General features: G+C 40.2%; 1 protein-coding gene across 1 annotated transcript; it reads right to left on the bottom strand.

The window, feature by feature from the left end:
* Positions 1 to 3,106: 3,106 nt before the first annotated feature.
* On the bottom strand, positions 3,107 to 4,489 carry LOC138896148 (uncharacterized). The gene has a single exon (XM_070180932.1). The coding sequence runs from the start codon at positions 4,487 to 4,489 to the stop codon at positions 3,107 to 3,109; it is 1,383 nt and encodes a 460-aa protein (XP_070037033.1).
* Between the last annotated feature and the right edge of the window lie 12,454 nt (positions 4,490 to 16,943).

Below are 16,943 nucleotides of genomic sequence, written 5' to 3' on the forward strand. Positions count from 1 at the left end.
ATAACTGCTATGTGGACCGCAGAACTTGAACTCTTACCACAGTTTTCAGACCCAAGTTCCCCAAATTCTCTGACCGTGTCTGCGACCACTATGCGGTTCGCAAAGTCATTAGGCGACCGCATAGTTGCCGAAAACCCCTGATCCACCATTTTTGCTTTAGTCCTTGCACTTTGTTTCATGGTAAATTGGGCTACCTGCACTCTAATACATACGTCAACCTGTTCAATCACTGACAAAAAAAAATAAGTTTACCACACATGGGTTGCCTCCCAAGAAGCGCTTGATTTAACGTCGCGGCACGACGATGTTGGTCCCTTTTGGGCTACTCAGTGGTGGGGGGTGGACTATCCTTGAGAGCAATTTGCTCTACCAGGTGTTTGTCTTCTGTTGTGCCCAGGTAATGCTTAACCCGTTGGCCATTTACTTTGAAATTTCGAAGTTCGTCCTCCGACTCTAATTCAATAGCACCGTAAGGGGACACATTCACAATTTTGAATGGGCCAGACCATTTGGATTTGAGTTTGCCCGGAAATAACTTGAGTCTCGAGTTGAAGAGCAAGACCAAGTTACCAGATTTGAATTCCCACTTCAAGATCTTCTTGTCATGAACAAACTTCATTCGTTCCTTATACATGGCTGCACTCTCATAGGCATGGAGACGGAATTCTTCCATTTTGTTGAGTTGTGTCATTCTCAGATTAGCAGCTTCAGCCCAGCCAAGATTCAACCTTTTCAGAGCCCACATGGCTTTGTGTTCAAGATCCACGGGTAAATGACACGCCTTACCAAATACTAACCGGTACGGTGAGGTGCCAATGGGAGTCTTAAATGCGGTACGATATGCCCACAATGCATTATCTAGCTTCCTTGACCAGTCGGTCCTGTTTGCATTGACAATTTTTGCTAGGACGTTTTTAATCTCACTGTTGGAAACTTCAACTTGACCACTCGACTGAGGATGATAAGGTGTGTCCACTTTGTGCTTTACGCTATACTTTTTGAGCAGCCCGGTGAAAGCCTTGTTGCAGAAATGAGAACCACCATCACTAAGGATGGCCTGGGGAGTAACAAACCGCGTGAAAATGTTCTTCCTTAAGAATGCGGTCACACTCCTTGCCTCATTGGTGGGCAAGACGATTGCCTTAACCCACTTGGAGACATAGTCAACTCCCACCAAGATATATTTCATGCCAAAAGAACTCACAAAGGACCCATGAAATCAATCCCCCACACATTAAAGTTCTCGACCTCCATTACAAACTTCATAGGCATCTCATGCCTTTTAGAGATTGATCCTTGCCTTTAACATTGCTCACAAGCCTTGACCATTTGATTCGCGTCATGGTAGATAGATGGCCAATAATAGCCACATTCAAGCACTTTCGCGGCCGTCCGATTTCCTCCATGATGACCCCCCAACCGGGGAGTCATGGCATGCTTTGAGAATTGGCATTACTTCATCTTCCGGAACACATCACCGAATGATGTTGTTGGCACAAATACGAAACAAGAAGGGCTCCTCCAAATAGTATTGCCTACACTCCCACAAGAACTTTTTCTTTTAATATGTTTCTAATCCATCGGTGACAAGGTCGCTAACCAGATAGTTAGCAATATCGGCATACCAAGGAGCGAATGTGTCAGACAATGCCAATATGTGCTCTTCTGGAAAAGCATCATTGATGTCAAAGTTCTCTTTTGGCCTCCCTGCTTCTTCAAGCCTAGATAAGTGATCCGCAACTTGGTTTTTTGTCCCTCTTCGATCCTTGACTTCAAAGTAAAACTCTTTCAACAAAAGGACCCATCGAATCAATCTTGGTTTGGCATCCTTCTTCGCCATAAGATAGCGAAGAGCAGCATGATCAGTGTAGACTATCACCTTAGATCCTAACAAATAGGCCCAAAATTTTTCAAAAGCATAGACAATGGCAAAAAATTCTTGCTCGGTCACAGTATAATTCATTTGAGCATCATTGAGAGTCTTGCTTGCATAGTAGACAGGATGAAGGATTTTGTTATGCCGTTGACCAAGTACTGCCCCAATGGCTACACCACTGGCATCACACATGGGTTCAAATGGAAGAGACCAATCTGGTATAACAATAATAGGTGTTGTGATGAGCTTTTCTTTCAATTCCTCAAATGCTTTGAGACACTTTTCATCAAATACGAACGTAGCATCTTTTTCACGGAGCTTGCACATGGGGTTTGCAATTTTTGAGAAGTCCTTGATAAAACGCCTATAGAAGCCACCGTGCCCCAAAAAACTTCGGGCACCCTTTACTGAAATGGGTGGAGGAAGCTTAGAAATAATTTCAATCTTTGCTCGGTCAACCTCTATGCCTTGTTTGAAAATTTTGTGGCCCAAAACAATGCCCTCATCCACCATGAAGTGGCACTTTTTCCAATTTAGTACAAGGTTTGTTTCTTCACATCTTTTGAGCACTTGTCTAAGGTTGTCAAGACAATGCTCAAAGGAATCACCCATTATAGAGAAGTCATCCATAAACACTTCTAGGAAATCTTCCACCATGTCCGAGAAAATTGACATCATGCACTGTTGGAAGGTAGCCGGAGCGTTGCATAGCACAAATGGCATCCGGCTAAAAGCAAAAGTCCCATATGGGTATGTAAATGTTGTCTTCTCCTAATCTTCCAATGCAATGTTAATTTGGTTATAGCCGGAGTATCCATCCAAAAAGCAATAAAATGACCTTCTCGCTAGCCGATCAAGCATTTGATCAATAAAAGGCATAGGGAAATGGTATTTGCAAGTGGCACTGTTGAGCTTCAGGTAGTCCATGCAAACTCTCCATCCGGTCACAGTCCTTGTTGGGATGAGCTCATTTTTTTCATTTTGGATAACGGTCATGCCTCATTTCTTTGGCACACATTGCACCGGGCTCACCCAAGAACTATAGGCAATGGGGTAGACTACCCCGACGTCTAACCACTTGATGATTTCCTTCTTCACCACCTCATGCATGGACGGGTTTAATCTTCTTTGGTGCTCCACACTAGGTTTGCTTCCTTGCTCCAATTTGTATTTTGTGCTCACAGATTCCGACGGGAATCCCTCGGATGTCTGCTATTGTCCACCCAATGACTATTGATGTTCCCTTAGGACATTCGATAAATGATCTACATGCACATCATTCAACAAGGAAGGAACAATTACCGGTAAAGTATCATTAGAGCCAAGAAATTTATACCTTAAGTGTGGTGGAAGTGGCTTGAGTTCAAGTTGTGGCGGCTCAATAATTGAAGGCTTTGATGGGGGAGTGGCTCTATTCTCTAAGTCAAGAGAAAACTTCTTTGGTGCGTAAGTGTAAGACCCACGTCCTTCTAATGCATTCATCGATTCCATGCACCCCCCCCCCATGTTTTCACCATCAAAATTTACCAATATCGCCGCCAAAGCCTCACCTAGGCATTCTTCTTCCATCTTCATTTCACTTGCGTCCTCTACATCATCAACAACATCATTGACTGAGATGCCTTCATATGCATGTGGAAACTTCATAACTTTACTTGCTTGGAAGGTGACCTCTTCATCATTAACTCGGAACTTGATTTCATTTCGTTCCGAATCCATAAGTGCTCTTCCGGTAGCAAGGAATGGCCTCCCCAAGATGATAGGGATTTCTTTGTCAACGGCACAGTCAAGGATCACAAAATCGGCCGAAAGGAGGAACTTTCCCACTTTCACTAGGACATCATCAATAATTCCCACTGGTATTTTGATTGAACGATCGGCCATTTGCAACCTCATGCTTGTAGGTCTCGGAATGCTTAACCCCGCTTGCTTGTAAATGGCAAGAGGCATCAAGTTAATACTAGCCCCATTGTCACAAAGAGCCCTTGCAAAATCTCGCAAGCCAATAGTGCATGGAATGGTGAATGCTCCCGGGTCTTCTTTCTTTTCAACGATGGTTGTTGCAATAATGGAGCTAACCCGGTGAGTCACATTCACCACTTCATTCTTGGTGGTTCTTTTCTTGGTTATCAAGTCCTTTAAGTATTTAGCAAAACCCGACATCTCTTGAAAGACTTCCACAAATGGTATGTTCACCGATAATTGCTTGAGAATGTCATAAATTTTCTCGAATTTGCTATCATCAACCCTCCTAGCAAGTCTTTGAGGGAATAGAGGGGAAGGTCTAGGAATTTGTGCTAGATATTTTGGTGCCTCTTTCGCCTTTTCCTTTACCTTTTCATGATTTTCTTCTTGGACTTTTACTCCTTTTGGGAGCTTTTCAGCTTCAATAACAATCGGCACTTCAACTTGTGCTTCAACCTCTTGCTCAAGATCATCTACTCCCACAATTTGTTCATTTTCTCCTTGAAGTACCTTTCCGCTTCGCGTGGTGATTGCCATGCAATGAGAAGTTGGACCACTCCCATTTCCTTTAGGGTTTTCAATTATGTCACTTGGGAGTGCGCCCTTCGGCTTTGGATTATGCTCTCTTAACAAATCTCTCATTTGCATTTCTAGATTTTGTATGGATGCGGTGTGTGACCCCACAAGTTCGGCCATGTTTTTTATTGTAGTGTCGCCTCTTTCTTGATTTTGCAATATTCTTTCAAGCATGCTCTCCAACTTGGACTCACTTGAAGAACCTTCCTTATAATGCGATGAGTTAGAGTATTTCCCCTTTGGTGGAACATAGGGGTTTGAACTCCGGTTTGAATAGTTGTTGTTGTTGTTACTCCAATTACCTTGACTTGATCCACCTTGATCATTGTGCCACTATTGATGGCCTTGCCCTTGCAGGTTAGGCCTCCATTGATTTTGTTGGCGATAACCACCTTGAGAATTATGGACATAGTTTGCCTCCTCACAATCTTCGTTTGACAAGGGTTGCACATCTTCCACAATATTTACCTTTTTAGTTTGGTTTTCAGTGAACATCTTGGTTAACACATTAATGTTTGTGGCAAGACCGGCAATTACTTGATCTCTCTCTTGGTTCTCCTTAATCATGTTGCTCAAAGAGGGAGTAACGTATGCAATTCCACCTGTGGTATCTTCCGAGTGCCAAGCTTGATTGTGTTCTGCCATCTTGTCGAGAATTTGTGTGATCCTTGTGAATGTTTTTGTCCATAAAAGATCCATCCGCCGCATTCTTTGCTATGGATTGGTTCAACGGATCCAAACCCGTGTAAAACTTTTCTAACAAGATTTTGTCCGAAAAATCATGATTAGGCGACATCACTAGGTATAGCTTGAACTGATCCCATGCCTCATGTAGGTGTTCTCCTGGTAATTGCTTGAAGAAGAAAATTTTATCCCTGAGCTCGGATTTCTAGCTTTGTGGGAATCATTTGGCTAGGAAAGCACGAACTAGTTCAGGCCAAGAGTGAATGGAGTGAGGTGGTAGATTTTGGATCCATTTCCTTGCCTCTCCAACTAGTGAGTACTTGAATACCCTCAGTCTTAGGGCATCATCTGACACGTTGTTCAGTTTGTGCATCGCACACATACCCAAGACGTTTCTAAGATATTGTGTTGGATCATCATCGGTAGAATTCCTAAGAAACCCCCCTGCTTTAAGCATTAGGATCAAACCATGTTCCACTTTGAAGGTAGCAGTCTCAACTCGCGGAGGGACAATGGCATTTGTGTCCTCGATATACTCATCTATATCCGCAAAAGGATTCTCTTCTTCATCATACACTGCCATGTTTATCTAGCACACCAAGCAAAGCAAGAAAAGTGTGATGGAATACAAATGTAAAGTAACGCACACACCAAATAGTAATTTCAAGACCGTATTCTCCGGCAACGGCGCCAAAATTTGATGCGCTCAAATTACACCTTAATAAATAGTGTAAAGCGGTCGATATCAAATATAATAACCCAACTAGGTTGGAGTCGAATCCCACGGGGAATAGGTGTGAAAAGTTTACTTGAGTAGTGTGAAACTTGACTTAATTTGTAATTCTATTCTGTTAGCTAAAAAAGAATGTTGTAATTGAGTGAAATGAAGACACGTATAATATTGTGAGGTTGTAATTAATTTGATTAAGAAAACCAAGGTTGTGTCCCCATTGATGGAATGTAATGCAATCGGTGTTAATGTGATATATTTCTAATGGAAGGTTCTTTGATATGCAAATGGTTTCTAAGTGACTACCCAATATTTTTCAATAGTTGGGTAATATCTACTCTTTAAGATTTTCCCAAATGTAAAAGAGTTGCGATTGAAAATAACAACTTTATGCCAAATAGAACCCACTTATTCCTAGGCGATTCCATTAAACAAGGGTTAAAGCCTTGAGTTTTTGATATTCAATTCTACCAAACCCTAGCCCACTTTTCCAAGTGAAGATAGAGTGAAATGGAATTAGTTAATGTTTGCAACCACTAACATCACATGAAGCATAAGAACTAAATAAATATCAACCAACCATTATATATATATATATATATATATATATATATATATATATATATATATTTAATGGTAAATACCCATTAACATTACACTCATCTAGGGTTCACAATCTTAGTAATTAAAACTAGCTACTCATACTGAAATCTAAGAACAAAGCGATAAATAGAGTCATAAAGCTTACAAAGATACAAGATTCTTTCCTCAAAAGTCTCCAAAGCAATGGTGCATTCAATGCCCCAAAAGTAGTCTCTTTTTCTAACTTAGCTCACCCACAAAAACCCTAATAAATCTATTTATAGTGGGCTAAAAGTCAGAGCCAAAATTTGACAAAAATAACCCGCAGAGAATTTATGCGACCGCATACTGGTCGCAGATCAGGTATGCGGTCCGCATATTATTCGAAATCATCGCATAATCTCATGTCTCCAAACCCAACTCTTGATCGCATTTCAATTATGCGGTCCGCACATACATTATGCGACCGCATATTCCTCCGCATAAGTGCTTCTTAGCTTTCTTGATTTTAGCTATGCGATCACTATGTAGTCCGCATAATCGTTATGTGACCGCATAATGGGTCGCATTTTCTCCTCTTTAGTTAACCAACAATCTGCTTTAGTCTGCGATGGTTATGCGGTCCACATATGCTTTATGTGACTGCATACTTGCATCATTTCTACCCTTTTGTGGCTTTTTGACTTCTTTTCCATGTTTTTGGGTCCTCAAGCCTCATGCAAAACACCAAAACTTCATAAGAATTAACTAAAAATGCATTGAAAGATGAGCTAAAGTCTATGTAATTGGTATCAAATGTGCCGAAATTCTACGGCACTTCAGGAGGCCACGCCCATTAATATGTTTTCCATGGTAGGGTTGGGGCCGATGCACCAGATGGTGTCGCTACAGGTATGATTCCGATTGGTCATAGAGGAGCATTAGTCTTATTTTGATCTGGTCCTATATATCAGAGTAAGTCCTTCTATCTTACTTCCTATATGGATTTGTTTCGTGATTCCTTTACTCTGCTTATATGTTTGCACCTATTGAGAGATTTTATAGTGTTAATCCGCGTTGATCGTTTTGGTTTGTTCACTATTGAGAATTATGAGACTAGGATGATCTTTCTGTTACTTAGTACGATAGGTTTTGATGTGAATTTTGGATGGGTTGGCTACGACTTGTGATTTAGGTGCCCTGCTGGTATGGGAAGTCCCTTATGTGTTGTGATTTTGTTCCGCAAAATGCAGTTAGTGAAGGTTTTCAATTTGTGTAATGTCTATTCTACTTTTAATTTAGAGCTGAAGATGGGATCCTCGTGTTTTCATATGGGTTGGTATGTTTGGACCGGGTTGCGTGTCGTGGTAGAGTTATATTAGGATGGGGATCTTGTGAAGTTCATATGTTTTATTTCTCCCTTATGGAATGGATTCGTAGTATGATACCGATGGGGAGTTTTACCTATTGGACTTGTTCGATAGTTCTCTCATGTGTTTCTCTTTTCATATTCAGTCATGTTCGAGTTGTGCTTGTCGAGTTTAGATTGCGAGGCATGTGCCCATGTAGCGTTGGGTATGACTTGTTGATTTGGGTGAGTGTTTATGATATCTTCATGTTTCTTACATCGTTAGAAGTGTTGGGAAGGTTTGAGGCATGGCTCTAACTGTTATGAGGTTATTTACCGGTGTTGGGTTGGATTATGGGCAGTTATTGTGGTCAGAGTTGTTGATATGGGCGTATGAGAGATGTGTTGCGTCATGTGGTTAAACTTTGTGGATGTATGCATGAGTTGTTGTAGCTATTTGAGGATTTTATAGTGTGTTTATGTGAGAATCGGGTCCTTGAAGGGTGTTGAAATTTGGTTCGAAGACTTATCGGCATGAGTGGAAGGAATAATCTTCGGTTGAGATGGTGTCGGCGGGTTTATATGGGTTGGGGTGATGTGGGATCAACCGTGTGCATGTGTGTGGTGAGTTTACAAAGTGATTTGATGGCTTGGGGAAGACTCTTGGCATGTTCGAGGACAAACTTTTGTTTAAGAAGGGAGAATGTAACGACCTGACAAGTCATTTTGAGATTTAGCATTTCGTTCGGTGGTTTGAGGTCTTGAGAAGATTAATATTAGGTATTATGACCTACGTGTATGGTCGGTTTCGATTTTCGGGCAATTCGGGATTGATTTGGAAGAATGATTCTTGTTTTAGAAACTTAAGTGGTAAGAGTTGACTGGAGCTTGACCTTTATGAAAACGACCCTGAAACGGTGTTTTGACGACTCTGGTAGTTTCATATCGTGACTTTGGACTTTGGCGTATGCCCGGATATGAATTCGTATGTCCCTAGGTTGATTTGGTTTCTTTGAAAGTTGGCAATTTAAAGGCTTAGAATTTTGATAAGTTTGACTGTAGGTTGACTTCATGTCTATCGGGTTCGAATTTTAGTTTTGGAACTTGGAATAATTCTGTTTTGTTATTTGCAACTTGTCTGCAAAGTTTGGCATTATTCAGAGTTGATTTGATAGGAATCGGACACGCGGTTGTGTTTTTTGAAGTTTTTGAGTTTCATGTAAATTTCATGTGTTTTGGAGGTCCGGTTCATGGTTTCGGATGTTATTTTGATGGTTTGATCGCGCGAGTAAGTTCGTGTTATGTTTTTAGACTTGTGTTGATGTTTGGTGTGGAGCCCCGAGGGATCGGGTGAGTTTCAGACACGTTTCAGAGTGTTTGAAGAGTTTTAGTTTTCGCTGGGGTTTGCACAGGTGTTGCAGATCTTGCAAATGCCATATTTTGTTTGCATTTGCGAACTCCGCATTTGCAAGGAGGGAGCCGCATTTGCAAATATAACTGGAGTCTTCTAGGTTTGCATTTGCGAATAATTTGTTCGCATTTGGGATGGGAGCCTGGGATGGGCTATATCACATTTGCGATCCAAGAGGTCGCTTTTTCGAAGGGCCTGACTTCACAAATGCGAATGCGAAGTTAGGTTGGCATTTGCGACATCCCCTGGGTTTCATCAGGAGCCGCATTTGCGAGGGTTCGCAATTGCGAAACTTGTGTCGGGATTTTTGTCTCATTTTCATATCTTTCAACCCAAGACTCGGCAGGAGGCAATTTTGAAGAGGGATTTTCATCTACAATCATTGGGTAAGTGATTTTGATCTATTTCCAACTATTTTACATGATTGTATATGATATTTAACATCAAATTTGTGAGAAATGCAATTTTGAGAAATTTTGACTATGTTTTGAAAAACGAGAATTTGAGCTTTGAGAGTCGATTTTGACTCGGATTTTGAAAGAAAACACATATATGGACTCGTGGGGTTATGAGTAGTCAGAATCTATCCTTGGACCTGGGTTTTGACCGGGCGGGTCCGGGGTTGACTTTTATTTACTTTTGAGGAATTGTGCAAAGGTTTGCTTTACTTATCTGAATTGATTTATCTTGCATTATTTGATGTTATTAAGTCAATTTTTGTTAGATTCGGACCGAGCAATGGTGAATTGTAAAGGAAAAGCTATTTGTGAGTGTTGATTTGGCCTAGTTGAGGTAAGTATCTTGCCTAACTTTGTGGGGGGGGAACTACTCGTAGGATTTGGTTTAATTGCGCTATTTGGATTTTGTGAAAGACGTGTACATGAGGTGACGAGTGTGTGCACAACCTTAAATGTGAAAATTGACCGGATTAGACTCTTAGGCTTCTTATAGGCATTTAATTGAATTTGTCATTATATGTTCTACATTCCTTTGTTAACTTTATCCTTATATGCTTTAGTTGAATTTGTCTTTTCATGTTCTATATCCCACTATCAAGTTTACTCTTATATGCCTTATTTGAAGTTGCTATTGCATGATATCCCTTCGTTGTCGACGTAGTTTCTAGTTCGTATCATCTCTTTCATTGTTAGATTATATCATACACTAGAATTCGAAGTTGCCATTTCATGAAAATACCTTTATTATTGAGTTTATTCTTAACCAATTAATTAAAGTTGAAGTTATTGAAAACCATTTACCTGTTTTAGTTGAAATTGCCGTTTAATGGAGTATTATTCATTGTTGAGTTATTTTTCATGTTTCATCTTGTTGCTATTGAGATTCTTTTACACATCGTGGTTGAGCCGTGGCCTATGTGTTGTAGTGATATTAGTATGGTTGTTTTGAAAAGGTTGAGGCCTATGGGCACTCGTGGTACGAGTTGATATGTCGTATTATTGTGATGTTAGCACGTGTGGATTTGTTATGTGTATTTATTGTTGTTATGCGGAGCATAAGGGTGGCATCTCATTGTTATTGATTGTACAGAATGATACGAGTGGCTAATGATATATTGTCAAGGAGGAGTGATACTGGTGGCTATTGATATACTGTCTAAGTAGAGATATACGGGTGGCTCTTGATATACTGTCTAAATGGAGTGATACGGGTGGCTATTGATATATTGTCTAGGCGGAGTTATATGGGTGGCTATTGTGTTATTGTCTGGGAGGAGTGATAAGTATGGCTATTAAGCGGTGTGATACGGGTGGCCATTGTGATTTATTGTCTGGGCAGATCAATAAGGGTGGCTATTATGATATTGTCAATATGGAGAGATAAGGGTGGCTATGTCAGGGATGATATGTGACGGCTTTTGGGCATAATGTTGATGATATTCGTATGATGGTGTGATTTTTTAACAACCCGACCAGTCGTTTTGAGCTCTAGCATATCGTTCGGTGGTTTGAGGCCTTGAGTGGCTTCACTTCATGTTTTATGACTTGTACGCATATTCGTAATTGAATGGCAAGTTCGGGGGTGATACAGAAGGAAATTTCTCAATTCGAAAGCTTTAAGTTGGAAGAGTTGACCAAGGTTTGACTTTTGAGTAATCGACTTCGGAATTGGTATTGAAAGGTTCCAATAGGTTTGTATGATGATTTTAGACTTCGGCATAGGTTTGGATTGAGTTTCGGGTGGACCAGAAGCATTTTGACACTTATTGTGGAAAGTTGGCATTTTGAAGATTTTTGAATTTCCAAAGTTTGATTTGAAATGGACTATGGTGGTATTGATGTCAGTTTGGTATTCTGAGCCTTGGACTAGGTTTGAATCATGATTTGTGACTTGTACATCAAATTTAGTATCATTCCGGAATGTTTAAGTATGATTCGGACGCGTTCGTCGAAGTTTGAAAGTTAAAAGAAAGATTTTAATCGTCGATTCATAGTTTGGGTGTTGGTTGGTGTGATTTGAGGCCTCAACCAGGTTTGTGTCAGGTATTGGTAATTGTTGTTGGTGTGATTGGACAGAGTCCCGGGGGCCTCGGGTGTGCTTCGGGGAGGTTTTAGATCATTTCTCCATGTTTTGCTACTGGTGGTACTCATGTCTGGTTTTGTTCTTCGCGAACGCAAAGGGATTCACGTGTTCATGAAGAAGGATTTTGGATGCTGAGATTTTATGCTTCGTGTTCGCGACTGACGTCTCGCGTTCGCTGATGTTTGGAGGGCAATGCTACGCGTTCGCAATGTCAGCTTTGCGTTCGCAATGAAGATGCTGACCTGTGGGAATTTGGCCTTCGCGTCCGCGATGGTGCAGCCTGATAAATCATGTTCCTGAGACTAGTCTCATGTTCACGTAGAAGAGTTTTGGGTCCAACGTTTATTGAGCTTCGCGAACGCGAGGGTAGTGTCGCGTTCGCGATGAAGGGTCTCCTGCAATGTATAAGTTTGGAAATTGGTCTTGGGTTCATTTTTATCTCATTTCCTCCATTGGAGCCAATTTTGGGGCGATCTTGAAGGAGATTTTTCATCATCCGTCATAAGGTAAGTGGTTTCTACACATTATGAGTTAAATACATAAATTATTCATGGATTTGAACATGAATATTGGTGAAAATTGTGAGATTTTGAAGGAAAACCTAAAAATGGTAAATTTAAATTTTTACCACAAAATTGGACTTAGAATTAGGAATAAATAATATATTTGAGTTCGTGGTGTTATGGGTAATATTTATCTTCAAAATATTTCGTAATCCGGGCACGTGGGTGTAAGGCCCCGTAAAACTTTCGCCAAGGAATTTGAGGCTTTGTAGTGCCGAGATAGACTTATGTGTTTGAGTATTGTAGAATGCACTGAGGAGTTGATGGAAATGTTTTGGAAGAAGAACGCAGTTTTGCGGTCAAGTTCGCGACTGCAGAACCACTCCGCGGGCCGCATAATCATCACGGAGTTGAGCAGAGAATTTGTTATATTTTGAAGGTTGTTCTGCGGTTCATTATGCGATCATATACCTGTTTCGCGGTCCGCACTTCCATCGCAGATTTAGCATGAAGAATTTCGAAGGGTGATTCTGCGGTCCATTTCGCGGCCGCATAAGTGGTCTGCGGACCGCAGACTTGACCGTAGACCTGTCTAGCCCAGCCCAGCCCAGTTTTTGGCATCACTTTCGCGGTCCATTTTGCGGGCCGCATTTTTGTTCTGCAGTCCAGTCTGCGACCGCAGACTTGAGTTCAAATTGTCCATTTTCCTATTTTTATAACTCGACCCTCATTTTTAGAGAGAGAAGGAGAAGGCCTAGTATTCTAATCACCCATTCTTGCACCAATCTTCAAGAATCATCTAAGCCACTCACTAGACCAACATCGATCTGGGTAAGTTCTTGTCCTACATCATCCATGCAAGTTTTTTTAGTGTCTAAGTAGATTGTGGAGTTGGAGATAGGCCATGCATGTGACATTAGGTGGTAGTATGTGGGGTTGTTGAACTATTTTGGGTAGTTTCTTATTGATATTGGTTGAGGGAGGAAGGGATTACCATTCTAGAGCCTTGTAGTCGATTTTTGCATATTAGGTGTTTGACAAAATTCCTAAGAGAGTTGTACCATGAGAACCCTTCTAATTATTTTTCGATTTTCGCTATCTTCCTATATATTGGTGTTGCTAAAAGTGTTGGGACATTGTAGAAATTTAAGAAAATCTCAAAGCGAGGTATGTTGGCTAAGCGTCTCTCTTAGAATCGAATTCCATGATGGCCTAAGTTCCTAATTCCCATGTTTCAAGTTATTCTTTATATATTTGACTATTCCGAATAAGGTTGTGTTGAAAGATATATACTAAAAATGTGCACCAAATTCTCCTATCGTCTTGTTTTCTCCGTCGGGAATGTATCCTAGTGTGACCAATATGTCGAGATAGTATGATTTCAAATCATGTTTAAATTGCAAGTTGTTATGTCCAATTATGAAAGAAAACTCAATGCGCCTAAGACCCCTATTGTATATATCTATGCTTAAGACCTTGATTCCAAATGCTCTTATGATGATGATCTATAAATATGCTTGAAAGTGAAAGAACTGAGAGTGAGATATAAAACGTGGCCATGATTGTTGTAACTAGTGCATTTGATTTGGGTCGTGTTTAAATCGTAAATAACCATGTTCTTCTTTATAAATATTTTCAATGTGATTTGAGTTCTTACGTACTCAAGAATTGAAATTGTGTATTGCCTTTTGTGAAAAAGTATTTAAAAAGATACGGTGTTTTACTCGTTTATGATTTTTAACTTGTGTCACAATTATAAGTCATTGTGCTCCATGCTTTGGAAAGGGATGTATTGTGTTTAAAGCCTCCACTACGGATGAACTTAAAATTATGATTTCCGAAATATTCTACATGTCGATGTTTGTGATGATGATCATGGAAAGTCAAGAAATGAAAATTGTGGATTACTAAATACAGCCAACGTGCCATGAATGAAGAATCATAAGTATGGTCAAGAGAGCCAAGAATTGTTGAAAGTACTAATGGAGCTATATATAGTGTGAATGGTTGAAAGTACTAATGAAGCTATATATAGTGTGAAAGGTAATGAGGTCAATATAAATATATTTGTACTTTTGTTTCCCTTGTGTGCAAAACAAAATATTTTTGGGAGTATCGTTAGTCACCAAGGAAGGGTAGGTTGGAATATCCTAACACTGAAACTACATGTATCTGTGTAGGGTGCATTGTGATTATTCTCCTTATTTGGTATGAGATTGTTGTGATGAGAATGTTCCCCTTTATTGTGGTAAGACGACCTAGCTGGTGGGGTCGTGATCGGACGTCATGCCACACACATGGTGGTAATTGTGCTGGAATATATAATTGAAATTGTGATTGTGATACATCTCCACCCGCACACATTGGGATTAGGATGCGGGGCCATTTTGTGTAGAGATTATGATTATGATTACACCTCTACCCGCACACATTGGGATGAGGCGGCGGGGCCGCTTTGTGTAGATCGAATGTCTTTGGGTGAGACAGCCTAGCCAATCGGGCCGTGATCATACTCCGTGCTAAAACACGGTGGTATATCAGTACTAATGATCTCCCAACTAAAACATATATATGTTATATCCATATTTTGAAAATTGTTATGTTTTAAACTTGGCATTTGGATATTGTTGATTGTTACTTGTTGTTTCCATAGTTTTTCCCCTTCTTATATAGGCATTCTGTTTCAAAAGAGGACATTTAGCTTCACCTACTAGTACTATTTCACATATACTAACGTCCCTTTTGATGGGGGCACTGCATCTTCAATAGATGCAGGTGGTTCGTCAGCGGGCAACTTTGACCCTCGTTAGTAGTTACTCCCTATTCAGCAGATTTTGGTGAGCCCTACTCTGTTCCGGGCTTTATGTCATTTGACGTTATATTTTGTGCTTTGAGGTATAGCAGGGGCCTTGTCGACAACACTTTCATTCTTCACTTATGTTGTACTTAGAAGCTCTGTAGACAGGTTGTGGGTGATGTCTGATGTTGGGAATTGAACTAGAAGTGTTGGTATTTGGCAAACCTATTTTTCATCATATCTATAAACTTGTAATATTTTGGAAATCGTAAATGGATATCTTTTGAATAATGGGAAAAGAATGTGGAACACTTTATTATCCTCATGTATATCTCTTGATATTGATTTTGTATTGGTCATGGGTAAGATTGGATAGAAAGCATCAAGTAGGCTTTCTTTACCGGGGTATCTCGATTGAGCGCCGGTCGCGCTCCCCAATGTCGGGGCGTGACAGTGGGCCCGATGGTTGACTTTGTTGACTTTTCCAGCGGAGTTGGAAATTGTTATTAATGGATTAATTATGAGTGTTGGAGTATATTTTTCTTGGTTTACATGTTGTTTGACTAGGTTTGGATTGACGGACATCGGTTTGAGGTGTTAGAGAGGCGTTGGAGCCGGTTATGGAATTTCAGAGTGAGGTAAGTCTTATGTCTAACCTTGTGAGGGATAAACTATCTCGTAGGCATTAAATTGTTATGTTCTACTAGTTGTGGATGCTACGTACGTATGAGGTGATGAGAGTTCGTGCGTAGCTAAAAGTATGTTTATGTAGGGGTAGACTTAGGACTTTATCATATAATATTTGAATTATTTGAACTCAATTTGCTAGTTTAATTACTTGAATTTATAACTGAAATTGATTTGGGAATATAATAGGCCAAGCTTTATCACCTTGAGTTGTTTGGCGAGATATTTAGTAGACAGTAAAAACATGTTTCTTTTATGCTCATGTACTTGTATTGCAAACACTTGACCCGTAATTCAATAAGTTTCTTCATTTCCTGTGGATCGGGTCGAACACCTCGGCTGTATACTGAGATGCATCTCTGATTCGTGTCAGTCGACCCTTGGCAGTGTACACACCACTCTGGATCAGGTCGTACAACCTCGGCAGAATTGTGCGTGATACCGCTAGGAGTCCGAATATTCATGAGATTCCCCCATGATTGAGACATGGAATTTATGTGGTATGTCTTATCCATTTAAGAATGCACTTGATATTTCTGAACTGTTGAGATAGCATATGAGATTTGAGAGATTTATATCGTCAAAAGAAATGTTGGAGGATTGTGTGAGTTACAGTTTTTACCTCATTGTTACTGTTGTGTTTCATATGTGTTTATACTTTATATTATCATTTTATTGGACCACTAGTAAGTGTTGATGTCGACCCCTAGTCACTACTTTTCCGGGGTTAGGCTAAATACTTACTGGGTACACGTTGATTTGCGTACTCATGCTACACTTCTGCACTAAATGTGCACGATCCGATAGGTTCATTTGGTGGTCATCTTGGCGCGTAGGCGCAGCTGCTGAGGGGACTTTATGGTGAGCTGCATTCCATGCCACGTGTCGCAACCCATAGAGTCTCCATCATATTTATTTTCTTTATCCTGTCTAATTTACATTCCAGGCAGATGTTGTATTAGTATTGTACTCCTTAGTAAATGCTCATGCACTTGTGACACCGGATTTTTGGATATTCTAGTTGATGTTAATAGTTTTTCTTTAATATTGTAACCTTTTGTTTTATATCCTACTAATATTTTATGTACTTATGATTTCAAATGCATTAATTTCTTTATTTTAATAAAACTTATGATTCAAAAGCAATAAAATAAATAATTATTTAGATGGTTCACCGTTGGCTTGCCCAACGGCGGCGTTGGGTGCCATTATGGACTATAGTGAATTTTGGGTCATGACAGCTTGATATCAGAGCACTAGGTTC

This window comes from Nicotiana tomentosiformis, chromosome 7 (genome assembly GCF_000390325.3).
Source record: "Nicotiana tomentosiformis chromosome 7, ASM39032v3, whole genome shotgun sequence".
Taxonomy (NCBI): domain Eukaryota; kingdom Viridiplantae; phylum Streptophyta; class Magnoliopsida; order Solanales; family Solanaceae; genus Nicotiana; species Nicotiana tomentosiformis.

What these genes read in the sequence shown, in the direction of transcription:
- LOC138896148 (XM_070180932.1), bottom strand. Translation starts at nt 4,489, where the DNA reads ATGCAAATGAGAGATTTGTTAAGAGAGCATAATCCAAAGCCGAAGGGC.